This window comes from Leptinotarsa decemlineata, unplaced genomic scaffold, assembly GCF_025532065.1.
Source record: "Leptinotarsa decemlineata unplaced genomic scaffold, Ldec_3_MD MMD2_tig00026294_RagTag_RagTag, whole genome shotgun sequence".
Classification (NCBI taxonomy): domain Eukaryota; kingdom Metazoa; phylum Arthropoda; class Insecta; order Coleoptera; family Chrysomelidae; genus Leptinotarsa; species Leptinotarsa decemlineata.
The window spans coordinates 2,235,960-2,258,995 of record NW_027412674.1 but is presented as its reverse complement, the minus strand read 5'-3'; the positions used below and the strand labels follow the sequence as shown (position 1 = coordinate 2,258,995).

General features: G+C 35.9%; 1 protein-coding gene across 6 annotated transcripts in view; it reads left to right on the top strand.

Annotated features, from left to right (window-relative positions):
* Positions 1 to 23,036, top strand: part of nemy (cytochrome b561 family member no extended memory) — a 306,149-nt gene that overhangs the window by 267,544 nt on the left and 15,569 nt on the right. For all 6 annotated transcript variants that reach the window (XM_074180148.1, XM_074180147.1, XM_074180146.1 and 3 more), the window contains one exon: positions 13,661 to 13,872. In XM_074180148.1, the coding sequence (XP_074036249.1) occupies positions 13,661 to 13,872 (212 nt within the window). The remainder of the gene's footprint in view (positions 1 to 13,660; positions 13,873 to 23,036) is intronic.

Below are 23,036 nucleotides of genomic sequence, written 5' to 3'. Positions count from 1 at the left end.
AAAAACAAAAAATGTTGCCAAATACACTTAAAAAAATGTTTGAGGTGGAGTACCTTTATCAGTTAGGGGTATGAGAAACAGATTAAAACCTATTTTTAGACCTACCGAATATACATAATACATTTCTTAAAAATCGGTCAAGCAGTTTCCGTTTGGTTCATTAGATTTTATCATCAAGTTTTTTTTCAAAAAAGATCTCTAGTTTTTTCATCTATTTTTGTAACCACTGTAATAGGAAATTCAGCTATGTAATACAATACATGTGTTCGAAGTTTTTCTCATCATCACTGTATGATCATATAATTCCCTGTGAGGGGAATAATATTTTTTTGATCTAGAACTCGAAGCTATACATAAACACCACATATCGGAAGAACGTAATTTACCAAGTGACAAACAGAAAGAAAATAATGTCAAAATACTTCTTACCATCTACGTCGTTTACGATATCTAATTAAATGTTTAAATTCCACTGTTCCTTAAACACAAATTCGCTTTTTCCAGCATTTGTGGACTTATAGCCATGCATGACTTTCTAATTGTTTCCTTCAATTTGTCTTCAATGTAGCCACACAACTAAAAGTTCAGAATGGTCAGGTCAGGTGAACGTGGTGGTCATTTGATAGGACCATTGTTTTCCATCCATCGTCCTAGCATATTCGTGATAAGAATATATCTGCAAATAGTTTCACGATATGGAAAGCTCCATCATTTTCTCAGAATATTCGATGGCAAATCAGCCAACAACTCAACTACACTCTCCGACAAGAATTCCAAATTTAATTCCACCGTCAAAAGATGTCTCAAAAAAGTAGGGACCTTCAATATTTGCTTCTAGCACACCAACTTTCTCTTGGAAATTTATAGCTCTATGTAGGAAGGAATTTTTTTGTCTCCAGTGATAATGAATATTTTTGTTAATCCATCTGTTATTTGAGAATCTACTCTCATAACACCATAATTTTTTTCTACAGATTTCGTTATACTGACAGTGATGTCTGAGTAGTCATTTAGATGAGAATATTATTCTTCTATTAAAGTCCGTTAAACGCGGATGGTGAATTTTTCTGATTTCGCAAAGTCTAAATTCATTTCTTCTCAAAATTCTTCGATCTGACGGTCGTATAACACTATGATGTGCAATCTGTCTTAATGCCAAATCTTTGTTCTCAATTTTTCGGTATTCCACAATTCCTGAGAATGTCTTCTGAACTTACCCAAAACGCCAATTTTTGTATAACCACCTGTATTGATTACTTTACAACTCGAGGGTTTTTCGAATGAACCACGATTTCGCAAACTCCTTTCAATGCGTTGAGAATATGGAGTACAATCCTTATACAAAGCTAGAGATCCAGTAACATTTCTCAAGCATTTTGCGTATACGAAAAGCATATCAACATTCTTATCATTAGAAAAAATCATGGGTTTTCCCTCACAAATTCACATGAATCGAATGATTATTTACGTACTTGACAGTAAACGTGACAATTATACATAATATGTTAATTCATGGCTCACGTTAAATGAATTCATTCATGTCAGTGCTCTCATGAATTTTTTTCTCCGCTATTTTTATTTGCCAGAAAACATCAGAAACAAACATTTATGTTCCATTAAAATTAGGTTACAGTTCCTCGATATTTATACAAAACCCTTAACATGGGCGTTCCGAGTTAGCAGTAATGATATCAGCTAAAAAAAACGAACTGTACATCTAACAGCATTATTCGACTTAACTAAACAACACACTTCATCCAACTCATTATGAAGATTAGTTTTTCTGATGTATTGATCAGTTGGTTTAATTACCTAGTTTCATTCTCAACTCAGAAAATTCGATAAAGTGTGACATACTTTCCGAGAAAACCATAATGAAATATTTTTCTACGTAAATATGTGAGTGCAAAGAAATGTTCCACTGTTTTATGGAGAGACGTATATATAATTCAACACATCTGTAATTGATTTTAAGATCTTGTATTTCTTGTTGGAGTTCCATATTGATAAAGGAATCTCAGACTATGGTACACATAACTGTTTCAGGTTTTTAGTTAGTAAGCGTAATATAATGCATCACTGAGAAAGGCGAAAGTAAATGGAAGTGAGCGAGGAAAAGCACAAAGATTTCGAAACATAAATCAACATTAGAGGAACGATATTGAAAAGTTGGAATAGTTTTCATTGGAGAAAGGGATATATTCCAAACAATTGTTGAAGTGTTTCAGTAAATCCACTGATGTGAAAAATACATATTACTACAATGTATAAATGTCTGTAGAAGATGTATGTGATTAGAGTTATGTAATCTGTAGGTCAACTTCTCCATGGTTTGTTTTTTTTTTCATTTTGAAAAGTAGGGTATTTGTTTGATTGATGTGTGAGTGATGTTGGATGTAATTTACCTATTGCGATTGTTTCATTATAGGTATAACCCAAATATTTTATTCATATTAACTATATGTAATTTTGATATAATATCTGTATATAATTTTTTTAGTGCTTTTTTTTTGTTCATGCTGAATGTTTCTTATATTGACTATATATGATTTTAATGTGATATTTGTATACAATTTGTCTAGTACTTTTTTTGTTCATACCGAAAGAAACTTTATTTTTTATATTTCATTCATTATAATCTATTGTATATTAAAATGATATAGCCCACGCACAGGTTTATCCTTCTGTGGGAACTATATTTATTTGTCATTAACTGAGATTATTGTGTATTTCAAATTGAATGGCAAATAAATACTATTATTATATTATTGATCAATACAAAGGCACACATTACACTTTTTCTGAGCTATTACAGCCATTGCCGGCATACCTTTTTCTTTTTCCCTTAGGTATCTTCTCAATTAGTAGCTCATGCCTGTCATATCTCAAATCATGTTCAACAGATGGACCAGAGAATTTCTGTGGTAATTGAAACATTTGTTAGTGGAATTAGGTTATTTTTCGTCAAAAATTCAGTTGGGAAATTGTGCCTTCAGTTTTTCTACTTATTCTATTGATTGCTGATATCAATCAACCAGCTCAAAAGCGGACAATACCATTTTGTATTGCGAATATTTATTATACTCCGCAAGGCTGCGGGCACGAAAATCGTGACGGCCGAGCGATGGCGAAGCGAGGCGTCGGCCGAGCGTTGGCGAAGCGAGTCGACGGCCGAACGATGGCGAGGCGACGGCGGAACGGCGGCGATGCATACAACATCTACAGAGAGCGTGAATCCCTGTCTTCCCGCCCGAGCGATGCACTGGCGGGAGGAGAGCGACAGTGGCACGGAAACCACGAGAACGAACTATTCGCTCGCGATTACAGTAGTGTTGTGTAGGAAAATATTATAGTACCATACCAAATGGAAATCGATATTGAAGAATTTATCTCACGTATTTTGTCAAAACCTGTACTATGAGACAGTAAAAATGTTCACTTTACCTCGTAATGAAGGGTAGAAAATTCGCCAAAATTACTTCTTCATTCATTTATTGAATTAACACCATCTCTTGGTAATAATAACTCCGTTCCCATCAATAGACTTGGCTCCAATAGTTCTCTTCGACGTAAAATTGTGTTACGATGACGTGACATGATGGTCACAACTCTACTCCAGCACTACTGACCGACCGAAGTTTGGTGCCCACGCAAGATACTTCTCCTTATCGCCCCGCGGGCGTCATCGCTCGGCCGTCGCGATTTCCGCGCCCCCTGTCTAACAATTGATGTTCTCGAAACCGAAAGATGCTCTTCCTCCTTCTGTGAGAACCATGTGGCATTTGGAATGGGATATATCCCATAATTAGTCGAAGCCACAGATAAACCCGCATTTTAGACCCATTTTGCTAAAAATGACCTCTCTCTCTTCTTTCAATAATGTCCCTTTCTTCGAGAGTTGACAATTGCGAGGTATTTTGTTTTCACGAATAGTACCAGTTGCTCCAACGACTCCAACTGACCTCCCTGTAAACTTACATCAGGAGCGACTCTACAGAGAAGATGGATGTCTAGTTTACGACACCAACTGACCTCCCTGTAAATTCAATTCAGGGGCGAGTCTACAGAGGAGATGTTGTCGAGTTTACGACTCCAACGGACCTTCCTGTAAATTTAGTTCAGGAGCGAGTCTACAGAGAAGATGGATGTCGAGTTTTCGACACCAACTGACCTCCCTGTAAATTCAATTCAGGGGCGACTCTACAGAGGAGATGTTGTCGAGTTTACGACTCCAACGAACCTCCCTGTAAATTTAGTTCAGGAGCGAGTCTACAGAGAAGATGGATGTCGAGTTTACGACACCAACTGACCTCCCTGTAAATTTAATTCAGAAGCGAGTTTACAGAGGAAATGGATGTCGAGCTTACGACTCCAACTGACCTCCCTATAAATTCAATTCAGTTGCGAGTCTACAGAGGAGATGGATGTCTAGTTTACGACACCAACTGACCTCCCTGTAAATTCAATTCAGGGGCGAGTCTACAGAGGAGATGTTGTCGAGTTTACGACTCCAACGGACCTCCCTGTAAATTTAGTTCAGGAGCGAGTCTACAGAGAAGATGGATGTCGAGTTTTCGACACCAATTGACCTCCCTATAAATTCAATTCAGTTGCGAGTCTACAGAGGAGATGGATGTCTAGTTTACGACACCAACTGACCTTCCTGTAAATTCAATTCAGGGGCGAGTCTACAGAGGAGATGTTGTCGAGTTTACGACTCCAACGGACCTCCCTGTAAATTTAGTTCAGGAGCGAGTCTACAGAGAAGATGGATGACGAGTTTACGACACGAACTGACCTCCCTGTAAATTTAGTTCAGAAGCGAGTTTACAGAGGAAATGGATGTCGAGCTTACGATTCCAACTGACCTCCCTATAAATTCAATTCAGTTGCGAGTCTACAGAGGAGATGGATGTCTAGTTTACGACACCAACTGACCTCCCTGTAAATTCAATTCAGGGGCGAGTCTACAGAGGAGATGTTGTCGAGTTTACGACTCCAACGGATCTCCCTGTAAATTTAGTTCAGGAGCGAGTCTACAGAGAAGATGGATGTCGAGTTTTCGACACCAACTGACCTCCCTATAAATTCAATTCAGTTGCGAGTCTACAGAGGAGATGGATGTCTAGTTTACGACACCAACTGACCTCCCTGTAAATTCAATTCAGGGGCGAGTCTACAGAGGAGATGTTGTCGAGTTTACGACTCCAACGGACCTCCCTGTAAATTCAATTCAGGGGCGAGTCTACAGAGGAGATGTTGTCGAGTTTACGACTCCAACGGACCTCCCTGTAAATTTAGTTCAGGAGCGAGTCTACAGAGAAGATGGATGTCGAGTTTTCGACACCAACTGACCTCCCTGTAAATTCAATTCAGGGGCGACTCTACAGAGGAGATGTTGTCGAGTTTACGACTCCAACGAACCTCCCTGTAAATTTAGTTCAGGAGCGAGTCTACAGAGAAGATGGATGTCGAGTTTACGACACCAACTGACCTCCCTGTAAATTCAATTCAGAAGCGAGTTTACAGAGGAAATGGATGTCGAGCTTACGACTCCAACTGACCTCCCTATAAATTAAATTCAGTTGCGAGTCTACAGAGGAGATGAATGGATGGATGGATGGATGTCGAGTTTATGACCCCAACGGGCCTCCCTGTAAATTCAGTTCAGGAGCGAGAGCTTCTCAACTCCCCAACTCCTGATCCAACAACTGAACCTTAAAAAAAAGGTTTGGTGGTGCAGCCGGTGGTGCAAGAGCGGGGTACCTTATAAAACCGCCTTGCACCAAATTCTTGAGCGGCGTACGCAGAATATGTCTCACGTAGGGGAACAAATCTCCCATGAGCAGGTTAGCAAACATTTGCGCTTAAGTGATGAGTCACCAAAGGCGATAAAGCCCTGCACGGCTGAATCTAAGGCATCGTCAATTGTAGCTGAAGTGCAAAAACCCTCATATATGAAGGTTGTCATGGGTATCAAGGTGAGAATCTTGCAACTTAACTATCCGACTACCTCATTAACAGAGCATATACTTTGTGCCTGCCCCGCTGGGGACCGAATCAGGCTTTCAGAGTTCGGCAGAGCCGTTCTCTTACCATCCGACCTGAAAAACCACTCACCATACGAACTAATCGAGTTCGTTTAGAAGCTGGGTTTATGTGAATTGGTGTGAGCCATAATAAACCCTTGCGGGTTGCGGTGGAGGGTCGAATAGACCCACTCACTTTGGACCTAACCTAACCTAACCAGTTGCTCCGTGGCCATTGATGATTAACTACTACTTTTTCACTTTTTCGCATTCACTGTTCGGCCTAACAAAAGTATAAGATCCAACGGAAATAGGTCCAAGGATGTGATGATTCTTATAAAAGAATTAGGAGATTAATATGTGCACCATAATTTTTACTCTTCATGATCCTGACTTCCAATTGATGATCATGGCTGACGCAAATAATTATACTCCGGGAGAGTTGATAAAAAATTGAAAATCCGGTTACTTATAGTTCCCGGGCATTATTCGAAAAAAAACTACACTCAGATCGATTAGGAAGCTTTGGCCAGAGTTTATGTGATGAAAATAATAAAAAATCAGTATCAAACTGTTCGAATGTATTGATATCCATAATTCTGCGAATTCTATCCATTTGGTCTAGTCGTAAAAATGTCTTCACCCTTTCGATTTCCAGTAAAGCGGATGAAAATAGTACAAAAATAAATAAAGGAAATAGGTTACAAAGGTGGAATGCCGGACAAGTAGCAACTGAAAAATGTAACATTGTGTTTATATGATACAGAAGTCTTGAATATTTCTCAGCTGACAGAAGTATTTTGAAATAACACGTGATATTACTATACAATTTGAGTTGAGGATTAAACACGACAGATTTTTTGTCGTAACACTATCGAATAAAATGAAAGTGGTCGTTCGAACTGAAGAAGGGAATAAAGTTAGATAACCAGGAACAGGAAGTCATGAATAAGATAACTGATTATTCAGTGGACAAAGGAGTCATGTAAAAAAATCCTAGTAGGCCTGGCGTTTGAAGGAATATAATCTATTGAAGCTATGAAAATACAAATTTCAATAATAATACATATACAGAGTGACCAAACGAAAACTGCAAGGGCTTGTTGATTTTTTATGGAAAGGTGACACTCTTTCCTAATATTCCGCCCCGAAGTTAGAGTAAAAATTATTCAAAATTCTTTAATTGACGTGGAGAATCGAGGAAGCCCGCAGCCGAAAAATCAAAAACTAAAATTGGCGTAAACTGTAGGCAAGTACCTACCTAATATTCAGAATCTGCCGTAGCAGGCCATGTTCGATTACCTTCGGTAGTGCGTCAGAAGTTCTTGCCATATGGTCGTACGGTCAATAAAGAGTATTATCTTGAAGTTATGTGCCGCTTTCGACAAGCAATACGAAGAAAACATCCGATATTGTGGAAAAACAATTCATTGCTTATCACGATAATGCACCTGATCACTCGTAATTGCTTGTTCGTAATTTTTTGACTACAAACAACACCGTAATCATGCCCCAGCCACCGTATTCACCGATTTGGCCCCCTGCGACTTTTTCCTGTTCCCAAGATTGAAGAAACCCATGAAAGTTAGGCGTTTGGCGATGATTGAAGAGATGAAAAACCGAATCGCAGAAATAGCTCAAGGATTTTGAGGAGGAGGATTGGAAAAACGCTGACACAAGTGTATTAGTTCTGAGAAAGACTACTTTGAAGGGGACTAAATGAAAATTGATAAATAAACGAATTTTTTTTGAGAAAAACTAAGATTCACATCATTTTTTGTACATGGTAGTATAGCCGTGGATGTTTTTCCTTAATAAATATTTAAAAAAATCTGTTCAAAACCTGTTTTTCCGTTAACCAGCTATCGCAACCCTACGGACGACAACCCTCAGGAGTCGAAACTTGTGCGAGCTAAGGATTAATGAGGTCTTACCTTCAAACGTGTGATTCTTAACACGAATTAAAGACGATGAGGAATTATGGCGGTTCCTTTTATAATAATTGTTGTTTAATTAATATTATCATCTTAGTTTTCGTCAATATGGCAAAATGGCTGATTTTAGTGGAGCAAGCCAACACTTTACGGTATCAGTTACCGTAATATTCGATTTATCGGCCGCAAACAAGTAAAGGTTGAACTGATTTGCTCAACAGAATGAAATAAAAAAATTATAAGAAGTGGTTCCGCAGTAAATCAAAAATATGAGGCGTTCTAGAAATCTACCTGTATCGGAGTGTAGGATGTTATAAGTTTCAATATCTTTCCCATCGAAAAACCTAAATCGACTGTTTTGTTTTCATTCACTTTGAGTTGATTTCTTATATGCACCAAAAAATCTTATCATCCATGCCCAAAATGATATTGTTCCAGCAATGTTTTACTGGAAATATGATAGAATTGGCCGATACTTGATGAAAATCCTCAACTAACGTATTCAAAAAACAAGTTATTGTGAGATTTTCACTAAACAGTTTTCCAAAAATGCAACATGCAACATACAATAACTTCTTCGGGCGTGTCTTCAATAACTATATTCTATAGATTTATATACCTGATTACACAATTTAAAGTACCTGCATTTCAAATACCTGGGTTTCACCTCAGTTTCCTCTTGAAAAAAATAATTAGGATGGGAGAGTTATTCAATTCTAATTGACCAGTAAATTACCAAATTACTTGAATATATTGATTCTAAACATTCTGAAAAAATAAGTTTCAAACTTTTCTCTTCGTCGTGTTCATGACTGAACTCATGTCCTTTTGCTTGAATGTGGTTTGCAAATGTGGCCGTTCTATTTACAAAACTACTTCTATTCTCTTTAATTATTTGGAAGAATGTTCTCCCTGTTTGGCCAATATACAGTTTTGGGTAAGAGCCACTAAGTCAGCAAGTCAGCTTATATACTTCTGATCTATCCGACACCGAAGTTTTGTCTTTATTGTTTTTAATAAATTCAATTGGGCTTTTATTCGTTCTATGAGCTACGTTTATGCATAATTTCTTTAAAAACGGAAACTGGGACATAAGCTCAGGTAATATAATTCAACTCAGGTTGTTGAAATGTACGTACTTTTAATCTACTACGTACTACGTACTAAAGCATTGCATTTGTAGAATTGAGACAGTAAAGACACGCCTGAAGAAGCCATTGTATGGCAAAACTCGTGTTGCGTTTTTGAAAAATTGTTTAGTGAAAATCTCACATTAAAGTGTTCTCTGAATACGTAATATCACGTAGAAAAACCGCGACACGTGTTTCGACATACAATAGTATCAATTCTAGTGTGTGTGTTCAAGTATCAGTCAGTTCTATCATAATTTTCAAACATTTCTCCTCGGATTTATGAAAATCCCAGAACATACTAACTTACTGTTTGAAGTTTTGGATAGAACTTCTTATTTACAATATTCAAGTCATCGAAATAAACATTCAATATTTACAAGAATCACAAACTAATTTTAGATGCATATAAATAAACAATGATGAATAATATAATGATGAATATACATCAATGAATGATGCAACAAATTTGATAAAATTGCTTATCATAGCTCATTATTGTAATTTCTTGTCGTAAATTCATCTTTCGAAAAAACTACCAATTTTCTCATAACTCGAAAATAGACAAATACATGAAAATTTGTGCACCAGCTAGTATTTTATAAAATCAAAAATCGTGCATGATAGCAAACTTTTCATTTATCATCTGAAATTTAATTCAGATTTTTGCTTATTCATTATCTCATCATCTGGATTGAAACAATGATCTGACTAGTTGAATATTCATTGTTATAGTAAAAATTCTAGAAAATACGCTAAGAAGTTGAGTTATACAAACCATAAACGTATTAATATTGTACTCATTGGCAATCCTCACTTGTTTTTATAAAACTTATTTTAGCTTCAGTTTTTAGTTATATTGTCCAGTAAATGGGTAATTGTTGGACAATAAAGCTATTATTATTATTATCGAAGTATGCGCTGGTCAGGCCCTATCCCCCGAAGCCCCGATACATTAGGAAGGGCGCGCCAGCATTATCAACCAATGACCACTCCCCACACCGTGGAGTAAGTGATCATTGGGTCCGAAAATCATGTGCCCTGAGCAAGCGCAGTGAGCCAAGAATGACAGCCTTCTGCATCTGTGCGGCTAAGATTTCTGCCTTAGTGCGGCAAGCCGGTATGATTTTAGGATTTGAGAGTAGAGAGGGCATCATTCCACCAAGGACTCCAATAATCAGAACAACCATCTTGACAAAGTGATCTGGATAGAGTCTGCGGAGTTCGAAGAGAAAATCTCGATATTTTATCCGTTTTTCCTCCTCTTTTCTGACGATATTCATCTCGCCAGGAGCTGAAAACTCCACGACAAATATCGTCTTGGTCTGGTGGTCGAGAAGGACTACATCAGGCTTATTAGCTTGTATGAGCCTGAGTGTGGGGAACGAATAGTTCCAATGAATTCGGCACTTCTCGTTCCCCACAACGGATCCAATATCCCCCGGAGCGTAGGGCAACACTGGTGTCTCATCAATACCGTAAGAGTGCTGTCCATGGTAATATAGCACTCTCAGGGCCGCTTTATGTCGATGGATATAGGCCGAGACCGCATATGCTGAACATGCTGAGAGCAAGTGCATTAGGGTCTCGGGCGCCTCGCGGCAGGCCCTGCACATTGTGTCAGGAACCTCTAAACCCATCACGCAACTGCGGTAGACTAAGGTGTTGAAGACATCTTCCTGGCAAGCCATGATGAACCCCTCAGTTTCCGACTTCAGCCCACTCGACCTGAGAAAAGCGAACGTCAGTTGAGAAATCTCAATTGTCTTAAAATATCTAAGTATGAATTGGGATTCTGACGTTTTTTGTTTTTTGCTGAAATGGACAAAATTTTCAACGTGTGATTCCTAGCAGGGGTAAGACGATATGTAGGGAACAACGATCGTCCTTGAGTTGGCATCGAATCAACATTCACATTTGGGGTTGTTTCACGAGTGGGACTCACTGATCAACTAGCTGACTAGAAGATGTGGGAACTCATTGAGTTTTCCTAGTCCCTATGATGCTACCTATTTCTCATCTCAAAAACAATATTGATAGTCTCCATACAACTCTTAACCAAATTGGAGATAAGGCTGAAATATGGTACAATAACAATAAGCTCAAACTGAATAGAATGAAAAATCAAACCATTATTGTCTCCACTCATAATAATACATGAACTGGAAGTTCTGTGAATCTTTAGGGAATCCCACTAGACGACTCGTTAAATTGGTCAGTCATATCAAGGAGATTCTATGTGAAAATATATCGGGTCATATACAGTACGATGCAAATGTATGGAATAAATTCGATATTTTCAAAATGAGCGTCTTTCGGAAGAAATCCAAAAACAGGTCAACTTTAATTTTTGACGGCCCATCTCATGATATTCATATGAAAGACGTTTCGTCACCGGTGTTGGCGTGATGACGTAATCGACAGTTTTTTTAAATGCAAACAAGGGTCATATGGCACCTCATTCAAAAGGTCTACTAATCATCTATTCAACGGTATAACCGTGCCAATATTCATTTATACAAGATGATCCAAAACATGTTATTTATTGAAGTACAATAAAATTATAATAAATATTCAAATTGATGACATTCAGCTATGATGCAATGTGAAAGCCGGGCACTGAATTCATTTCTAACGTTTCCGAGAACTTCGGGGGTTATTTGTGCAATCTCCGCTCTGATGCGTTCCTTCAACTCTTCTAAATCATTTGGTCGATTTTAGTAAACTTTACTCTTCAAGTATCCCCATAAAAAAAGTCTAACGGGGTCAAATCCGGAGACCTTGGTGGCCATTCGATCGGCCCTCTTCTTCCTATCCACTTTCCTCGGTATCCAGGTAGGTTCGTACATCAACGGCGTAGTGTGGGGGCGCCCCATCGTGCTGGAACCACAAATCATTTCTATTTGGAAATAGCTGATTCAGTTGTGGCATCAGATAATCTTGAAGAAAGTGTAGATACCGAGCCAGTTACGCTTTCCTCAAAAAATTATGGTTCTATTATCCGGTTGTTCAAAATTCCGGCCCAAACATTCACTTTTTGTGGATATTGTGTGCTATGCTCCTCCATCCAATGTGGATTTTCTCTTGCCCAGTATCGATAAGTCTGACGGTTTACGTGACCGTTGAGCATAAAAGTAGCTTCATCTGAAAATATTATATTTTGTATGAAACTCCGATCTCTGTGCGAGCGCTCCATTATGATTTCGCAAAATTCGACTCTTCTGTCAAAGTCATCTTCTGACAGTTCTTGGACCAGCTGAACTTTATACGGATGCCACTTTTCTTTTTTCAACACTCTAACAACAGTCGATTGGTGTAAATTAATATCCAGTGCGACTTGCCTCGTGCTGGTATGGGGGTTTTCGTGGACCGCAAGTACCACATCAAGTTTTTGGACTTCTGAAATTGATTTTCTACCACTTTTAGGGAGTTCTTTAACATGGCCCGTTTCTCGAAACTTTTTCTCAATTTTACTTATTGTTGATTGAGAAACGGGTTCTCGGTTGGGGTATTTCGCATTGAATAAATCACGAACTTCTGCCTGAGTCCTTACTTTATCTCCACAGCCAATCATAATTAAAATTTCGATTCTTTTGGTTTCTGTTACTTTCATTGCCAGATAATAAGTGATTTAAATATTTTTCTAGAAATAATGTCAACCGCTTCAATGATACTTCACTTCAATGACATTGACTAATCTCAAGTAGAGTGTAGGACTTTTATCACCATTTCTTTTTTCTAATCAACAAAAACAATAGAAGACAATACGATACTTTATTCTCAGTGGCGGTGCATAGCATTGTTTGGTTCAACGAATTACTATTATTTGTAATTCCAGTCTTCTGAATGCATAATTTCGGTTGACCCTGCATTAATACATATTGAAACCATTATACCGTTGAATAGACGACTAGTAGACCTTTTGAATGGGGTGCCACATGACCCCTGTTTGTATTTAAAAAAATTGTCGATTACGTCATCACGCCAACACTGGTGACGAAACGTCTTTCATATGAATATCATGAAATGGGCCGTCAAAAATTAAAGTTGACCTGTTTTTGGATTTCTTCCGAAAGACGCTCCTTTTGTGAATATCGAATTTATTCCATACATTTGCATCATACTGTATGTTTATAATGTTTAAATCTGTTTTTCCGTTAACCAGCGCACCCTTGCGAACGACCACCCTCAGAAGTCGAAACTTGTGCGATCTAAGGATTAACGAAGTTTTACCTTTTAACATGTGATTCCTTACACGGTTATAATGTAATCTTATTGATTAGATAGTGATGCAAGAGCGAACTGTTTACGATTTGATATTATTGTCACTTTGATTTTTTCTGCCTTATTTATGTAAATATCAAAGCCCTCTAGTTCTCGACTTCAATAATTACCTTTAAGGTCTATTTAACCCTTCAAATAATGAAAACTGGAACTCCACAGTTACGTCTAATATTTTACTATTGAATAAAACCAATCCAGAATTCTTTCTATTCTGTAAATGTTTCACCAAATAATTTTCTAATGATTTTCCAAAAAAGTATTGATTCGATTTATTCTGTTTCAGCAATATTACTATACAGAATATGCAGATGCTGTCGAAGAATTTATGTCAAGCTCCTCCACACGGTGTTCCACGCCCTGGCGATTCCATGCGTTGCTATTGGGTTCTTGGCTGTCCTAGATTCACACAATTTGAAACAACCTAATGCGATACCCAACTTCTACTCGATGCACAGTTGGATTGGACTCGTGACAATGGGATTATTTGCCATACAGGTAAAATTTATCACTTTTCGAAAGGCAATATTTCTTCAGCAAGAAACTCGAAGGTGTAGGGTCGAGATACTTATTACTGTTTATAAAAATGGAGGTATAACAACAGTTTGATTAAAAAACATGAATATTGTATAACAACAGGTCTGTACGATAATGCATTGGGTAAACTTCAATAAACACAAAATTCCTTACTAAAAATAATATTTAAAAAAATAAACTTTTATTCCACCATTCAGCTCTACAAGGATATTGAACCACTTCGTACAAGAGAGTTATATTCCATAATAAACAAAAATTTACGACTCCCATAGCTAAGCAAACTTAGCTGGGTCGAATACAGGAAAAAAGGATCCAAATACCGGATACGGATACTTTCAATGTATCCGGATACTTTTTAAAAAATTACGGATTCTTTCACCTAAAAATGTACTCGGATACAAGTATTCGGATACTTATTTTGGATACTTTTACGGATACTTTTAGAGTTAGTTAAAATAGTGTTTTAATGTATACAAGTAAAAATACTAGGGATGAATATCAAAAACAAAAAGTGATAAAAAAAGATAGGAAATAAAAGAAACTCAAAAAACTGTTTATATTTATTTTGTGAACAAAGAACATTTCAGTGAAAAAAATATATTTTTAGCTTTTACCACATTGTTCGCTAGATGTGACATTTATATCTATAATAGTACCTTTGAGTTTTAATTTGCCTTCGTCAGTACCAATACCTCTTTGGCGTATTAATCATAGTTGCAAAAGAGAAAAGTCTTTCTACTGGTGCTGACGAAGGTACAGATACAGATAATTTATTCATCATTGAAGTTTTTTACACAATGGTACAAAACTTTTGTTTGAAGGTGATTGACAATGTTTCGTGATGAATTTCACTAGTTCGGACTTCCATTGTCTACTATATAAAATGATTTGAAATCCCTGAAACAAGTGAAAAAGAATAATTAAAAAAGAATAGTTGAAAATAACAATTATATTAAGCAACAATAAACCTGAAATGAAATGATAGTGAAATAACCTACAAGTAAAAATATAATAATTGAATAAATAAAAAATTAAAGGAATGAAAAAAGGAGAAAATAATAAAAAATAAAAAGTGTAGAGATTCCAAGTCACGTTAGTTCACGACGTTTCGATTGTTTGGTATCTACAATCGTCTTCGGGTGATGACTGGGTGATTCAGCCAGGCCAGCGTAGATATACGAAACATATGGAAACCCATCATCAAACGCAAAATGACCAACTCCCGCCAAAACGGTCATCTCTCACGGAATCAGTGAAGCGGAAAATGGAAAGTAGAGAAAGTGAAAGTATTTCAACGACCTATAAAATAGTCATCTCTCGGAGGAATCAGTCCAGTCATCACCCGAAGACGATTGTAGATACCAAACAATCGAAACGTCGTGAACTAACGTGACTTGGAATCTCTACACTTTTTATTTTTTATTATTTTCTCCTTTTTTTTCATTCCTTTAATTTTTATTTATTCAATTATTATATTTTTACTTGTAGGTTATTTCACTATCATTTCATTTCAGGTTTATTGTTGCTTAATATAATTGTTATTTTCAACTATTCTTTTTTAATTATTCTTTTTCACTTGTTTCAGGGATTTCAAATCATTTTATATAGTAGACAATGGAAGTCCGAACTAGTGAAATTCGGTACAAAACTTATCAGACTAGTCAAAACATTATAGACCTCACAAGAAAATATGAAAAACTCACAGATAGTGCATCAAACAGTGAGGTACTCCTCTATTGTATAAAAAGTATTTTCATTAAGGTAATTGAATAATGTTGTTTTGAAGGTATTAAAATTTTTTATCTCACCAAAGATCCTATTGAAACGGTTATAACATAGAATTCCTTGGTATTTTGGAGAATTCTGTCCCACACTAAGCCTAGAGAATGGTAAGCGAATGTCATTTTTTTCCGTGTTTGGTGTTGGTGAATTTCACTACTTTTCATGTAGGTATCTTGCTCTTTTTTAATATTCATAATTAGAAGATAAATATAAAGTGATGGTAAAGTTAGAATTGACAGTGACTTGAAATAAGCTTTACAAGATACATTATTTCGAACTCCCATCATGCATCTTATGATTTTCTTCTGAGCAATGAATACTTCATCAATATGTGTTGAATTACCCCAGAAGATCAAGCCATATGTGAGTGCCGACGACACTAGACCATGATATGCCATTCTGAGAACCTCTATAGATACAGTGTCGTTCAGTTGTCTGATGATAAAATTGATACTACTCAATTTCCCTACCAGATTTTCGATATGAGTTCTCCATGTCAGTTTCTCATCAATTGTTACATCCAGAAATTTTATGCTTGATACTTGCTCAATTGACTTTTGATTTATTTTAACAAGAGGGCTTGCGTCACTGCTGATATTTTTTTGTCGAAAAACCATGAAGAATGTTTTGGAAGCATTTAAAATCAATGCATGTATTATACTAGAATAACATTTTTTTTTTTAATATTGGGTATTCATGTAATACTTATAAATTCGTTCTTTTAATAATTCCTGCTGATTTTTTGTAGTTTTATTGCTACTTTCACTGGTATCCTCAGTACCCTGTTCGTTCATAGTGCTACTACTGCCTACAGTGCCTACTTCTTGGTTATCTTGGGAATCCGTGAAATCAAAAAAGTCGTCCACACTTTGGTCCCCTCTTTCATCTGATTCGTTTTAAGATTCATATTCCATCTGTTTTTTGCAACATTTATTATACATTTTTTAATATCTTCCAAAGTATTTTTTGGATTTTCCACAATGTTATACCACTTAATTTTAAATATAGGTAGCAGAACTGCTGCTATAATTGAATCTTCCAATTCCAAATTTAAAATTTTATCAAAACGAGTATTTAAACTTTTTATGCACATTTTTGCAATATTTCAATTTATTTTGGGTTTGGGCAATGAGTTTTTCATACTTGTTAATTAAAGAAATTAGACTGGGCAACAAGTATCCAAAAGATACATTGTCTTCACCTTGTAACATAACTGTAACATAACTAAGCAGTATCCTTCCAGATACAATAGTTCAGTATCCTTAAAAGGTTCTAAAGATAAACTTTGTAGCAGAATTGGAAGTTTCTCTTTTACTTGCAAAATCTGCGCAACTGCATCATAAACGGAGTTCCATCTGGTTGCCCCTGGACAACTCAGTATATGGGAATTATGAAATGGCCACGCACATACGACATAGATTCTGATTCAACGAGATTGATTGGTACTTGGTATCTTTTCGGGGATGCTGAACTTCGAGTTTGGGTGTTCCAACCCCGTAAACGGAAGAATACAAGCCCCAAGTGAAGTCTACTGCACATTTTTTATATATGAGGCACTCTAATAACTCATTTTTCGAGGTGGCAAAGTGCTAAAATTGAATTTCACCGTTTTCGAAGACGGCCGACAAAATGCGACAAGATACGCCTGCATAAAATGGGGCTGTTTGGTCTGGTTCTCATTCATCGAATAATTTAAAACTATCCGAAGATCGAAAAAAGTATTCGACTTTTACTTACAAATTTGGCCACAGATACGGATACTGAATACAACATTTGAAAAATATCCGAATACAGCTTTCGAATACATATAAAGTATCCGGTTACTGTATCCGAATACAGAAGTATTCGGATACTACCCAACTCTGAAGCAAACTAGATTCGCTGTAAATAAGTCCTTAATATTACCAATTTTTCGGAAAGCACCTATGAAAATTAAAAAAATTCAGTATCGAACAATAATTACATGGAAAAGTGATTCACATTGAAAATTATTCATGATCGAAATCGCCGGAAGTTATATCGCCGTCTTCTAAGTCGAAAGAAACTTCTTAATTTGTCTTGTTATTATTATATATTCGTAGGACATTTTTTTACAAAAATTAGTTTGAACTCAGTTTCAACGAAGACTATCTTTACTTTTTTTATCGCTAAAATTTTGGTTTTTCAATAATTTTGCCGCCCTAGGCCCTAGGCCGCCCAGGCCACCCATAGAAAATAGTCCAACATAGTAAGATCTGGTGATCTTGCAGACCATCTTATTGCCCCATTATTTGTCTCGAAATGAAAGGACTCCAATTCGAACGTTTATTGCACAATTAATTTTTTGTGTATTATACATTACTTATTTCATTTCAATTTTCATTATAATTATAGTGTTCGTTTCGGATGTTATCATTGCTACCATTTTTTTTCTGCTCATATAATATATTTTTGTTGTAGATATGTTTCAGATGATCATAAAAGGTTTTCTTATTCGAAGTTCACTGAAGAAAACGCTCAGAGCAATGGAAAAAATATGAATAAGTACCTAAAACTGAAAAAAACTCTCGAAAAACTCTACGGTACATAGGGAGACGTGAAAGTTGCCATTGTGTTTTCATTCAACTCAGTCAACCAATTTCCAGGGCCGTAATTCAAAAGGGAATAATTCACACAATTATAATCGAATATTACCGAAAAATCCCGAAATATAACATGAATTTAATTTCTTAGTATGAAGTGAACGTCTACGATCCAAAAACTACAACAAAAAATACAGGTCCGTATTTGAAAATTTAAAGATGGGGGTGGCCCAAGTCAAATGACTCCCTGTATAAAAGATTCATGGATATATTCTGAGAGCCCATATCAAGTGCCAACAGCAAAATGTGGACATATTTTCAAAATGTCTGCGAATAAAGAAGATATAGGAAAAAAAATAATTTGGGATTTTTTGTTTTTCCTGTATATCTCCAGAACTAAAAGAGCTGTATTCGATTTCTTTGCATCATTGAATATATCTGCGGGCTATGGAAACACTATTTTTTGTTATTCAAGCTTTATCTATTACTGTATAATATTCAAATGATCTTTATTTTGTAGATATTCTTGTTGGAGGAAAAAAATATATTTCCGAAAGCTTGAATAACAAAAAATAGTGTTTCCATAGCCCGCAGATATTGACTAAAATACCCAACTCAAAAATTATTTATATATTTATATATAAATAATTCAACTGAAACCACAAATGTGCCAACCGCACATTTGTGGTTTCAGTTGATAGATCTCGTGTTCACAAGAAAACTATCACTGTTGGTGATGCACGGAGTCACCTGTTGGTGACTCCGTGCATTTGTATTTCTATATTTCTATCTTTTGGTAACCAAGTGTTGCCCATTCTTACACTTGGCTGCACCATACTGATGATGGGCCAAAAGCCCAAAACACGTGTCTATGGTTTGCCACTTTCATGAGTGCTATGGTCCGATATTAACTTTTGTTTCTATATCAAGACACTCAATAACTTTCATATTTATATATATATATATATATATATATATATATATATATATATATATATATATATATATATATATATATATATATATATATATATATATATATATATATATATATATTTATATAAGGCACAAAAAGGAGTTGAAGCTTTATAACTCCTATTCAATTATATGCGAGCGCTTTCGAAAGCTGGTCGTGCTGTCATCATCTAGGCTCTACTCAAACTGAACGTGTCAACCTGTTGTTTGTGCTTTTATGCGGTCCGAACGCCTCAGTGCAGGTACTCCAGGTACTTTAGGTAAATTTGCCTGTATTTGGGCTACACCAGGTAATATTCTTCGTGTTGGATCTTCTCTAGATTTACTGTTTCTAGGAGTGTGTATTGTTTTATTTAATATATTGAATGTTAGGTTTGTTGTGTTTTGATTTGTATTTGTTCCTCGATAAGTGATTTATGACTGTTAAATTTATGAATGTTTAAGTTTTCCCAGATGTCCATATGGTTTCCCTTATTGACTTGTTTTATGACCTTTATGTTTTCTGGTGTAGGGAAATTATGCTTGTTTTGTATAGCTTGTGCTGCGAGGTTTTATTTATATATTATTGGGTTTATGTATGCCTTTTTGTGCTCGTTGTACCTTTGGATCAGTTTCTTCTTGGTTTAGCCGATATAGAATTTGTTGCATTCAGAGGATTGTTTGATGTATACCACGTTTAAGTTTTTGTTTCCTTCTTTTTCATAGCTGTTTATTTTTTCTGTTCTTTTTCGTGTTTGGCTTGTATGTGATGTTGATGTTCAGGGGTTTGAAGATGTTTGTTAGTTTTTTGGTTTGGTGTCCTATGTACGTAATTTACGTACGTACGTAATTTATCCACCGTATTCTCCAGATCCGGCCGCCAGCGACTTTTCTCGCTCTTAGACCTCAAGATAATGCTCGCTCGAAAGATATTTAACGCCCATGAAGAGGTAATAGTCGAAATAGTGGAAGACAAATCGTACAATAAAAATAGTATCGAAAAATTATGTGACCACCATAATCTTTGTACCGCCCTCGAAGACAACTATCTGTATCTGTAGAGTAGGGAGGGTGAGTGTAGGCCCACAGCACTTAGGCCATTGTACATCCTCCCGAGGAGTTGTCCTCCTAAATCATCGTCCATCCTGTCCTTTCCAGGAAGGTTGACAGACATCTCCTTTTATCGGCAGGTGTGGGCCAAGACTCGCCGAACACACACGCTCTTATTGACGATAACTCCGGACACTCGCATAGGACATGCCTGACAGTTTCATCTTCCTGTTCACATATCCTGCATCGACGTGTTTCCACTAGCCCCATATCATGGAGGTGTTCGCCAGGTACTTCTTCGGTGCCAACTTCCGAGGGTCGCCCTGGCAAAATTGCATCCTTTGATCCCATCCCATCTCTTTAGGGATTGAGCATGGGTGTGACGTTTGGCTAGTTCTGCAATTGTCGAAGTTATCAGGTCGTAGGTGAACAATAATATCGGATTTCATTTAAAAAAAAAAGTTTCTATGGTAGCCTTCTCTCATAGGGTTAAGGAATAAGGTCAACCTTCAACTTTGTTTTGAGAACTCTGATTTAACAACTTAATTTCACTCACAAGAGTGAGTATGATCATCATGGTATGATCATCAGTTTAGGGTACATTTTTGTAATTGATTACTTTATGTAAGAACTACGAATTCAATTCTCTAAGACTGACATTTAAATGTAAATAGTAATACAATACTATCCCGTTACAAGCAATTGCTTTCAATTGTTTCAATATAGATTCATTGGAATCTATTTTTGTCCCGTTATAGTCGACACGTACAAGTAGACTATTTACACATAAGACGTAGACATAAAACATGTCTGTTTATTTATGCCAATTCGTAATGTACATAAAACAAGGACATTAAGAAATGTACGTTAACTCAATTTGTACAATTATTTTCAATTCAGGTTGAAGACCCGAATGAGAGAAGGTAGTACGAGTAGGTGTATTCAATGAAATTATTCATTCATAAAAATTGATGATTCAATTTTTCAATTTAGTAATGAACGCAATAGTCCGAGAACCTATGCAACATTCCATTTCAACTCTTGCCCTACAGCTAGATTTAATATTTGAATATTCAAAACAAATCATCATTTTCGAGAAACACGAAAAAGATCAGTTTTTTATCGACTTTTTTTTGGGTAATGGTTACCTTCAACAGTCTGAAAAAATATAAAAATTATAATGGAGAAATTTATACAAGTGTAGAAGGGCAAACTTTTTAGTTTACCCCGATAAGTTACTGCGTAAAAATCAAAGTATTTTTCACAAAAAAAATCTTCTATTTATCAGTAACTTGTCGTATTTCACAATTTTGCCTATCAAAAAAAAAATATTAAGAAATTATACTTATCTTTTACGTTTCGGAGGCCAAAATCTGCCTCCGTCTTCAGAAATGGATAAAAATTCGAATAAATATGCAGTTATTCCTTTTTTGAGAGCTTATTTCTTTACTTCTTCGACAGATGTCAAAGAAGTTTTGAAATATGAAATTATGTCAATGTTGTTGATTGACAACTGAAATATTCGATGTAATACAAGGTACTCTCCGATATCAGTTTGTTGCCATTTCGCCACTATCCAAAGTTTTCTTCAAGATGGGTAGCCAAGTACGATCTATTTCTAAGGAGCTATTCGAGATACAATTCTCTCCAGACATGAGAATATACGCTGATTCTTTTAGCAAAATGTGTTCTGATGATTTTGATCCTGTCAATTGTCTATTTTTTATATAATCTCGATGTTCATTCTCGCGCACTTTGAATGGTCTTGAGGTTTCACCAATGTAACTTTTACCACAAGAACAAGGTATTTTATAAATACAATTTTTTGTTTTTTCTTCAGTGTTGTTGGGTTTTGTATGTGTGAATATAGATCTCAGTGTATTTTTTGTTCTGAAAGTAGTTCTAACATCATAACCATTACCCAAAAAAAGGTCGATAAAAAACTGATTTTTTCCTCCACAAAAAATGACTTTTGTTGAATACGAAAAAGATGTAATTTTTCCACCTAAAAATCCAATATATGTATAATATAAATAATATAAATTCAGATACATATTCTTGACTATAATAGATTTTAGCATATCTTTAATATGCACAATAAGTGGTAGTGTTCAGTTCTTGGGAAACGCCCAGATCTGAACACAATCATGAATGTGAGAAAAAAAACTATGCATTCCTTTCAGTAAGAAATAAAAATTTATAATAAAAAAAATAATAGAAAGCAATGATCAACCCGAAGAATAAAAAAAAATCAGGCATGATTCAGTGATTTGATGCAGATATTTCTTTTAACAAATGAGAGTGGTGATCAACGTTCATTGATATTTTTCATATTTCTTAGTTCAATGGGAACTTGATTGACAAGTTTCGTTCCAAAGTAAGTAATAAACCTTTGGGTACATACGTTTTCACAAAAAGGAACACTAATTGTTCCCTCGCATTTGGCTCGGATGTCGTGTATGTGTGTCAGATATGTGAGAGGCAAGTTCAACGTCCATAGTACACAGTGATAGGTGTTTAATTTTCTGATATTGAATAAACTAGCCTCCTTATGTAATCTATCAATTGGATGTCTTCTATCTGTCTTCAATACTACTTTAAGCAATGTGTTTTGTATCACTAGAAGATTATGTAAGTGTGTTTTATTCAACCCACCCCAAACAATAATATTGATTCAGCTAGTGCATCGTATGTCATCAGTAATAAATGTTTATTTAGTATGTTTCTGAGTTGGTAGAATTTAAAAATAAGTTTTTTCACGAGAAAATCTACATGTTT